This window comes from Lycium barbarum, chromosome 7, assembly GCF_019175385.1.
Source record: "Lycium barbarum isolate Lr01 chromosome 7, ASM1917538v2, whole genome shotgun sequence".
NCBI classification, from domain to species: domain Eukaryota; kingdom Viridiplantae; phylum Streptophyta; class Magnoliopsida; order Solanales; family Solanaceae; genus Lycium; species Lycium barbarum.
Genome location: NC_083343.1, coordinates 121,436,982 through 121,447,452, shown reverse-complemented (window position 1 = coordinate 121,447,452; position 10,471 = coordinate 121,436,982). Strand labels below are relative to the sequence as shown.

At 38.8% G+C, this 10,471-nt stretch overlaps 1 protein-coding gene across 1 annotated transcript; it reads left to right on the top strand.

Moving 5' to 3' along the window:
- The first annotated feature begins 7,869 nt into the window (after positions 1-7,869).
- LOC132604055 (uncharacterized) lies at positions 7,870-9,033 on the top strand. The gene has a single exon (XM_060317382.1). The coding sequence runs from the start codon at positions 7,874-7,876 to the stop codon at positions 8,645-8,647; it is 774 nt and encodes a 257-aa protein (XP_060173365.1). The 5' UTR covers positions 7,870-7,873; the 3' UTR covers positions 8,648-9,033.
- Positions 9,034-10,471: the final 1,438 nt, after the last annotated feature.

Genomic DNA, 10,471 nt, shown 5'->3' with positions numbered 1-10,471 from the left:
ATTATCTCACTGGACTTACTAGCGATTTATGCATCTCCCCCTTAGACCAAGGCTAACGTCTTATACTTACAAATTCTTCTCTTTTGATGAGATCCAATTAACCTTCCTTATCTTCGGTAATTCCTTTGTACTCTACAACACTGACGATTTTTTTTTTTTGACTCGCATCTGAGCAATTTCTCATGGGGAAAAACTAAATTTACTTACATGAACGGGTTGCTCCTGTATTCCTAACTGGCATACTCCATCTTAACGACTTAACTCTGCTCACACTGTAAATCTTAGGACAAACCCCTTTTTTTTTTACAACTCTTAAAGGTTATTCTTCTGTAGTTTGCTGTCTTACGACTTAGTTGATTTCTTCTTCCACTAATCACTCTACTCTAAACTTAACTTAAGCCCTTGGTTTCTAACACACATATTCGGATGTATCTGAACTGTCACCCACTCAAGGTGTTCATTTGAATAGGAAATCAAATCATATTTCTAATAGTTCTGCTAAAATTGCTAATGCATTGTATCTACTCAAAACTTACTTACTATTTTTCTGTTAATCACCTGCTAGCTTCATATTTTCTTATTCTGCTCTAAATAACCTAAGTTATTTCTAACTCTCCCTCATCATCTGACTCTATTCTATGGCTGTATACTATCTTTTCTGAACTATGGATCACACTTAAGAAACCTTTATCTATCTTATACGAAAGATACCCAAACTTTCTATACATTTCAAAGTCATATCAGACTATACCCATCTGGAATAAACACTTACTCACATAGCTTAAGAGAGGACTGTCACATCTCCTTATCTCATAATAATAATTACTTCTGAATTAACTTACAGCTATCGTACTCTCTAACTCTGATCTGACTAAAACTTAAACAAACTAAAATCATTCATATTCGTCACAACTCTTCCTCCTTGGTATTCTTGTCTCAATCATACTATTACTTCTTTTAAATATAAACTCGTCGTAATTTATCCCTGCTTATCAATTCAGTCGATACCTCAATATAATACTCCATTAAGATTGGCCAGCCTTTTCCATATCATCTCTTAGTATCACAAGTCCTTCCAAATTATCCTAGCATTACTTTTTACCATATCGATATTGACCTCATAATTACTATTACTATCAATTTTACAGTTAACTTTATTTCTCGAAGTCAGACTTGCAACTTGGTCAAATCCTATCATTACTGTTGACACGACCTTTCAAGACATACTACGAACTTATATCTCATTCTCCTTCTATTTCTAGGAAAATTTTGGCACAGTTTCCTCTGTATTTCTTACTATCCCAAAACCTGCACGCAGGAAATACCAACAATGCCTTACAAGGCCAACATATATATATATATGTCATATCATATCATAGCCATACAGGGCTTCCAATTTCAACAACAGTATAAAAATGATGAACTTACCTCATATGTCCAACTCAAACTGTACCTGTTACTCTTTCCTGTTTATTTTCCCTTTCAATCTTTAACTGCAGATGGAGTGGGTCCTGATGACCTTCGGTAGAAAACTGTTTGCCACCACTTTCATGAGATCTTTCATGATTTATGTTTTCTGCAGACTTAGCTCCTTTTCTAATTTCTCTAATATCCTCTCCCTGTGGTATCCCATTCTCCTTTCTCAAGAACATCATTATCATTCAACTTACTATTCTTTCTACTACACCCCTTCTCGGGCATCTTACATTGTATTCCACTTTTAATAGCACTTGAAGTCTCATTCGTTACCAGTAAGTACTGCTCAATTGTACCCCCTATGGGTAAACATCCTTACTTGGACCTTGAATTACCTGTTCGTCTCCTGCGCATTCGAAACGTACGTAATTCGATAGGAAGAGAAGTTACTTATCGCTCTAAGCTTTATGGCACAATCTAGAGTAGAAAGAAATGAGACAAATCCTGAATGTCTTAGTGGTAAACTATTTATATGTGTGGGGCCCTCACACATATAAAAGAGACCCCGCTGGACACGGCTTCATAGACTCCCTAAGACACTTGAACCTAGGGCTCTGATACCAAGCTTTGTCACGCCCCGAACCTGGGCCTGGACGTAACACGGCACCCGGTGCCTGACTGCATGTGACCGAGCGAACCAACTGGCTGACTGAATCAACATGTGATATCAAAACATAACTGAATGTGGAAACAATTAAACACATGCTGATATACTAAAGGTCTGACTGAAATCATAATGCGGAAATACTTAGACAATCTGAAATATATCTGAAAGTAGCTAACATGGCTAAACCAAAACAACTGAATGACTAAGTATAACTGTCTACAAGGCTAACATAACAAATATTTGACTATCTGAACTGTGTCTTTGAAGCCTCTAAGAGTACTGAATAATAAAACTGCCTATAAACTGAATTAACTAGATAGATGACAACGCCCCGAAGGAATTTGGGGCTCACCAGTAGCTGATACGTACACTCCTAAATAGCTGAGTCGTCAACCTGTATATCGTTGCCTGCATCGCGAGATGCAGGCCCCCAAGCAAATAAAAAGGGACATCAGTACATTTGAATTGTACTGGTATGTAAAGCAACTGAAGCAATAAAATACTGGAACTGAAACTGAAACTGATAACTGTAACTGTACTAAACAGGAAAGCAAGAAGCTGAAGTACTCCCTGTTCTGAATGAAGAATCACCTGTAAAACTGTAAATATAACTGTGGCCTGGGGCCCAAATAATGTGCACAAAAACTGTGGCCTCTGGCCCAAGCAATACGTATGCATAAACTGTGGCCTAGGGCCCAAATAATGTGTATGCATAAACTGTGGCCTAGGGCCCAAAAGTACAGATACAGGTGTTCAACATTAACAATTTACAAAACTGAGACTGGCTATATCTGATAGCATGATAACTGTTTCTGATTATGGGACTCTTGCAAATAACTGGTTATACACTGACTGAGACTCATGTGATAATAATGCATAAGTCTATAAAGATTACGTGTTGAGTTCATGATGTTCAAAGTGACAACCATGAACGAATTCTGTAACTGCAACCTTAGAAGATAACAGTTCTATATCATATCATGAAACTAGGGCTAAACTATATTCTGAGTCAAATTTGCTAACAAGTATGAAGAATGAGGCGTAGGGAAAATCATGAACATTCCCTAACGTAGATAGTTACCCTCACATACCTTAATTCCAGCCTTTGAGCGTAATACAATGTTCGTCACCCCTTTCAACTTTGATCTATAGCAATACAAGTCAAAGGGATTCTATATTAGCAATAATATTCATGATTTGGTCATCTAAGCATTTTATCAAACACTTAGTGGGCATAAAGCTTCACAATCTCCATTAATGGTGTTTCTTCACCCAATTCCCATTCTATTACTTCTGGGTGATTCTACAATCTCAATTAGGTGTAATAACGTCATTCTTCATCACCCACATGAATACAACAATCCCAAATCAACAATCCAAAACTCTAGCATAATTCATATAATTTCCTTTATCAAACCCATTTGTTATTCTCCCAAGAATTCATCAATTCTCAACTATAAATGATTTGAGAGTAGGAATATTACCTTTTGTGAGCATCCACCACGAAATCAACTTCCAAAGTTTGATTTGTAGCTTAGAACGACGGCAAGAACTTGTACTACACTTTATCCTTCACGAGCCTTGGGATTTGAGGCCTTCAACTTGTTGGATCCTCTCCTTTCTCTCTCTAACTATCCTTTCTCTCTCTCTAAAATCTGAAAATATGAGGGAAGGAGGCTGCTAGGGTTGGACATTTCCCTTAAATATTAAGTGGAAATGGGTCTGACCCAACTTGAGTTCGGGTTGGACCAAGTCCACTGTCCAGCATGACCTTTCTGTCTTAAAACGTTCATATCTCTCTAACCAGATGTCTCCTCGAGGCCCATAATATACCGTTGGAAAGCTATTTCAATTATCTACAACTTTCATGTTATACATTTTTCCAAATTCCCAACTTATAATAGGGTTATGTCCTCCCGAAGTTAGATCAGCCGAAAACGTACTTCCAATCGACGGCTCATTCGACGTTTCGTCGATCAGATCGACGAAACGTCGATCTCCTCCGTTGAATTGGCCAAATTTCCAGTGAACAATGCACAATCGACGGTTCAAAGGACGAACCGTCGATCAGATCGACGAAACGTCGATCTGATCCGTCGAATTGATCCAATTTCCAGTGAACAATGCGCAATCGACGGTTCAAAGGACGAACCGTCGATCAGATCGACGAAACGTCGATCTTCCCGTCGAAGTCACCCATTTCCCAGCGAAGACAGGCTTCAGTAAAATGGGTATAACTTTTTGTACGTAGCTCCGTTTGGGCTGGGCGACCTATCGTTGGAAAGCTATTTCAAAGATCTACAACTTTCATCAAGGAAGGTTTCCCAAATTCTAAATATTTAAAGGGGTTATGATCATAGGAAGTAAGACCTTCCACAAACTCATTGGCAAACATGCCCTGTAGAGTGGTTTTCAACTTTGCTTTGCCCAAAGACATTTCTTATGACTTAATTAGTTTTCAAGACACTTCCTATAACCCTCATATTGGTTCCATTATATTGTCACCTTATGAGTCGAACTTTCACTCGAAGCTACGAGGTGTTACAGGACAACCCGGATTAACTATGATAAATTAAGGCCAAGACTATTCCGGGATTTGAAGTCGGGACTTTTGACCTTTGATTTTATTTTGAGACATAAGTTGTGTATGAAATTGTTAGCTTGAACACTTAGGAAAAATTGGGACCATAATTCATAAATTTGGAAATTAAAACTCTTGCATAAAAAATAAAAATAAAAAAAGATGTGTGGATTGAAGTGGTCCCCACACATTGTTGTGGCCAATTTTAATTGGTCCAACACATGTGTGGGCCCAAAGACAATAAGAGATATTTTAAGGGGACTTAAAAGATGACCACTTAGTCATCTTTCTCTCATTTCACATTCCCACACTTAGAAAATAAAGCAAGAAGTTGAGGAACCAAAACCATGGCTCACGGCCAAGACCATGGAAAACCAAATCCAAATCAAGCCCCTCTAAAAATATTTCTTGGGTACAAATCAACTAATTAGAGGTCCCTAAGTAACTTGGAAGCATTGTTGGAGTGATCAAGTCTTTCATTTAAGAGATTTGCAAACCCTAGCCTATTGGTGGATTGAAGAAGAAAGGTGAGATCTAATCTTGTTTTTGAGTTATAAATGTTGTATGCATATTATAGTATGTCAATATGGATGAAAAATCATGAAATGTAGTATGTTGGAAGTTGGGTCGTGTATGGTGTGTGAAGTTGTGTAAATGGGTGTTGTGACTAAGTGAAGAATTAACTCTATTTAGTATGTTGATTGTTGTAGGGTGAAGAAATGAATGAGAACTATCGATGTATGTATATAGGTGGGTATGTAGCCGTGTATATGGCCTCCAATTTGTAGCAAAGAATGAATTAATATCGCTTAGCGTCGAAATGGTTGTTGTGATGACTTTTGTGTTGGAAATGAGAGTTAAATACCCCGAAATTGATATGGTAAATGTGCGGACTGATTTGGAGAACTTTGTGCATTGAATGCAATCCTTATATATGAGAACCATTAATATATATGTATGTGTAGTGTGGACGAATGTGGGTCGTATAATATGTCGAAGATCGCATTAGTATCGCTTAACGTTTTAGTTGTCGTTGTTATGAATTTTAGTTGGAAATGAGCAATTAATAACTCAAGATTGATGTTGAGAATTTGTGGGCTGTTTTGAGGTTAGTTGTGCGTTTGACGTAAGTTGTATATTTTATGAAAATCATATCGTTCTATTGTGGATTGTGATACAAAACATGACTTGAAAATGAGGAAAGTGAAAAAAAAAGGGGTTGCTCGGCTAAGGGGACTGTTTTCGGGCAACATAGAGAAAAATTCTTGGCTTGTTGGAAAAAATTATGTGAATTGTTTAGAATGTTCTTGAAAGTTGTTAGTATGGATTTGGGTTAATAATCGAATGTACGAACGATATTGTGGCTTGAAAGTAAGCCGTTGAAACGAATATTTGGAAAGTTGTTGAAAGATGTAAAAGAGAGCTATTAATGTTGTTTTGCCTTTCGAATTGATTATTGATGTTGCTCGGTTGGTTATTGTGGTTGTTGTTGTTGATTTTGAGCGAGATAAATTCTCAGGATGGCCTATTTATAGGGGAAGTGCTGCCGAATTTTCTGTAGAATTTAATGATTAGTTGGAAAGAATGGCTCAAGTGCCCTTAACTAATGTTTGGTATTCGTTGGCGTATTTGTAGACCTTGGGGAGCCCGAGGCGTAGATTGGAAATTTACTTTAGATTGACTATTTTGGAAGTGCGTACGAGGTATGTAAAGCAACCTTCCTTCTTTTGGCATGCCTTAGTTTCACATAGGCTAGATTAGAGCTTTAAGGGAATTCCAAATTCGAGATCCGAGCATGTTATGATCCATATATATATTCTTTGGCACTCTTATGTATGTTTTTATGAAATATGAACCACGATGTATTTGAAGTAATCGCTTTCCGAAATTCGCATAGAAAATGTTCACTTTAAGGAATTTTGTAATCTCTGAATGCCATATTTTTCGCATAGAGGCTCGGATCGCTCCAATAATTTTTATAGGAGTTTGCTTGATGTATAATGGGTATGTTTTTCATAGGCGGGCTCAATTCGGGTCTATACTCGTCCGTGGGTCCCGCGATGCCCTTTATGTAAATTCGACAACTTTGAATCAAAAAGTGATAATTATTATTCCGATTTCGAATATGACTATTTTACTTATCCTTCGGATTTATAATAATGATTTTATGCATATGATTCCTCACTACTCCGCTCGTGCCTACTATGATATCGTTCGCCGGTTCCCGGGCCGGTTCTGTTGTCGTGCGCTTTTTGATACATTCCGGTGTTATGCTGTGTTTATGGTTCACCGTGCTCCTCGCTCGAGGGCCGGGTTCCACTTATGTTTGGCGTTATGCTGTGTTTGGCGTTATGCTGTGTTGTGATGTGTGACGGGGATTCGGAGATTTGAAACTTTCTGGTGTTATGTTGTGTTGTGGCGCCATCGACAGGCGGGCGACCACATTTTCCAGTGCCCTATGCATAATTTATACTTTGGAAATAAACATTTTGGTATGTATTATTTTCTATATATCTGATTCGATTATTATTCAGATTTATTTCTGTACCTTCTGCTTTGCATACTCAGTACATATTTCGTACTGACCCCCTTCTCCGGGGGCTGCGTTTCATGCCCGCAGGTACAGACGCACAGCCTGGTGGTCCACCTGTTTAGGACATCCTTTCTGCTATTCGGAGTGCTCCTCTCTTTCCGGAGCTTATACTTTTGGTATATGTATTTATTAGTGCATTTGTATATATTCGTTCATGGGTACGGCGGGGCCCTGTCCCGTCATATGATTCTGTCGGTCTGTTTAGAGGTCTGTGGACATGTTTGTGGGTTAGGGTCTTTCTGTATGGATGTATGTACATGTCGTTTGGGCGATCCCATACGCCGAGGCGGCCGGTCCGCATATGTTATTTGGGCGATCCTATACGCCGAGGCGGCCGGTCCGCATATGTTTATATATTGCTTGGTTAGCCCTGTGTGGCTTTTGTTGGTATTTTCTACGTGCAGGGTATATTGGATAGTCCGTAAAACAAAGGAAACTCTGCCGAAATTTTTCTGGAAATTACCTAAATTTGAAATAAAGCCTTGTCGGCTTCCGCCATATACTAGAATGAGTTGATAGAATTTGAGATAATATTTGATAGATGGGTTCGGGTGCCCAGATCGGGCACTAGTCACGGCCTACGGGGTTGGGTCGTGACAGTGAGGTGCCATGATGTATGCTTTTTGCGGACGACATAGTCCTGATTGATGAGACTCGTAGCGGAGTTAACGCTAAGCTGGAGTGTTGGAGACATACTCTGGAGTCTAAAGGGTTTACGCTGAGTAGGACCAAGACAGAGTACTTGGAGTGTAAGTTCAGTGAAGCAACTCAGGAGGCTGACTTGGAAGTAAGGCTTGGTACCCAGGCCATCCAGAAGAAAAGTAGTTTCAAGTACCTTGGGTCTATTGTGCAAGGCAGCGGGGAGATTGACGATGATGTCACACATCGTATTGGGGCAGGGTGGATGAAATGTAGGCTTGCTTCCGGAGTGCTATGTGACAAAAAGGTGCCACCAAAACTTAAGGGCAAGTTCTACAAAGTGGTGGTTAGACCGACTATGTTGTATGGGGCGGAGTGTTGGCCAGTTAAGATCTCTCACGTTCAAAAGATGAAAGTTGCCGAGATGAGAATGTTGAGATGGATGTGTGGCCACACCAAGAGTGACAGGATTAGGAATGAGGATATTCGGGATAAGGTGGGGGTGGCCTCGGTGGAAGACAAGATGCGAGAAGCGAGATTGAGATGGTTTGGGCATGTGAAGAGGAGAGATACAGATGCCCCAGTGCGGAGGTGTGAGAGGTTGGCCATGGATGGTTTCAGACAAGGTAGGGGTAGGCCGAAAAAGTATTGGGGAGAGGTAATTAGACACGACATGGCGCAATTACAGCTTACCGAGGACATGACCTTAGATAGGAGGGTTTGGAGGACCCAAATTAGGGTAGAAGGCTAGTAGATAGTCTCGTTATCCGTTCTTATTAGTAGTCGCATTATTGCAATATAATTTCTTGTGCTCCAATTTCTGCTATTATCTGTTATTATGTGTTATTTCCTGTGTTTTGGTTATCCTGTGTCATCTGCTCCGATTTCTGCTATTATCGGTTATTTTCTGTGCTCTGATTATCCTGTATTATCTGTGTCGCTTGCATTATTTCATTTCCATATCGCTTTAAATCTCTTATCTGAATCTCTTAACCTTATCTGACTTCTCTTTATGCTTTTATTGAGCCGGGGGACTTTCGGAAACAGCCGTCCTACCTTGATAGGAGTCAGGTCTGCGTACACTCTACCCTCCCCAGACCCTACGATGTGGGATTTCACTGGGTTGTTGTTGTTGTTGTTGTTGTACTGTTGGGAGAGCGGAAGGTTAAAATCTTTAGGATAAGTTATAACTTCAGTTTATACCTTAACTTTAGCATACATATTTATTTTCCAGCAATATCTCTTTGACCAACTTGCACCATGTGAACAGTCAAACAAAAGTGCATACGTTTAGCCTCCACAAGTTGGATAATCAATTTTCCTTTTGATGGACACAACTACAAAGTACAAACATGTTCTGTTGCTGTGAAAGATCCGCTACTGTTTTGCAATATGATTGTCTTTTTTAATGCACTTGAAGCTACTCTTGGTACTACTTGTTGAATATTGCAATGTACATCTTCGCTGCTGCCCGAGATGCAGTCGCGTCCACTTTTGCTTCATGCTTTTTGGAAATGGTTAAAAACACTTTTGGTGCGATACCGGTTGGGTCATCTGTCATTTTTGTAGCTTCAGTTAGATGATCTACTGATAATTGAATTAGCAAATTCCAATCCTTGTAATGAGTTCAGGTACAAAAATACTTGATGACAACATATGATTTGCTTTAGTTATAAATGTGCTCATTTCTCTAAAAATATTCAGGCATATTGAAGCTCTTTCCATTTGTTTTAATTGTGATTTTATTTTCTCTGACTACTCTTATCTTAATATCACGCATTACTATGCAGGTACTTTCTGCCAAAAGCTGCTAAGAAGAAGGCTACACAGCAGAGGAAATACATGACAGAAAATGCACCATCATTTCCTATATGTAAAAAGTATAGCCTGTAGATAGTTTTCTAATGTGATGTAAATAATGCAGCCATGGATGTACACAATGGAGCACTTGCCAACATAATATCCATGAATGGATACTTATCTTAACTGTGCAATCTTGTGACTTTTTGCACACACTCAATAGGAAATATTGTCTTTAACTCATTATGAACAAACTGAATCTAACAAATAGTACATCAATTGTATCTGCATACACTCCCAACCAACTCTGCCTAGTCTATATCTTCTATATATTAGAAGAGCCATGGTTTCGACATTTCTTTATCAATAAATTCCTACTTAAAGGCATAGTAGACTTTTCAGTTATAAACTTATTCGTGTCTTCTATCCTCCACAGCTATTCAGCTAAGTTCTGTTCCATACGCTTCTAGCACTTTCTTCTGTTAATGAGATGATCAGAAGAAAAGATTACTTTTTGAACTCTGAATCTCTGTGTGTTTATATTTTGTTTGTGCTTTTCATTGTTCGAGATTTGATGCTGCAGTTGTTTAAATGATTCAAATTACAAATGCCTACGGATAAAAACGGCACGTTGCCAACCTTATTGATTTTTACTGGTCTTGGTTAAGTTCATTGTAACACAGAACTTAAGTATATCTGTTACCTGAATAACCCAAGATAAAGAAGTGATTTTGCCCAATTTATTTATAGTTGTTATGTGTGGTCTTTCTTTCAT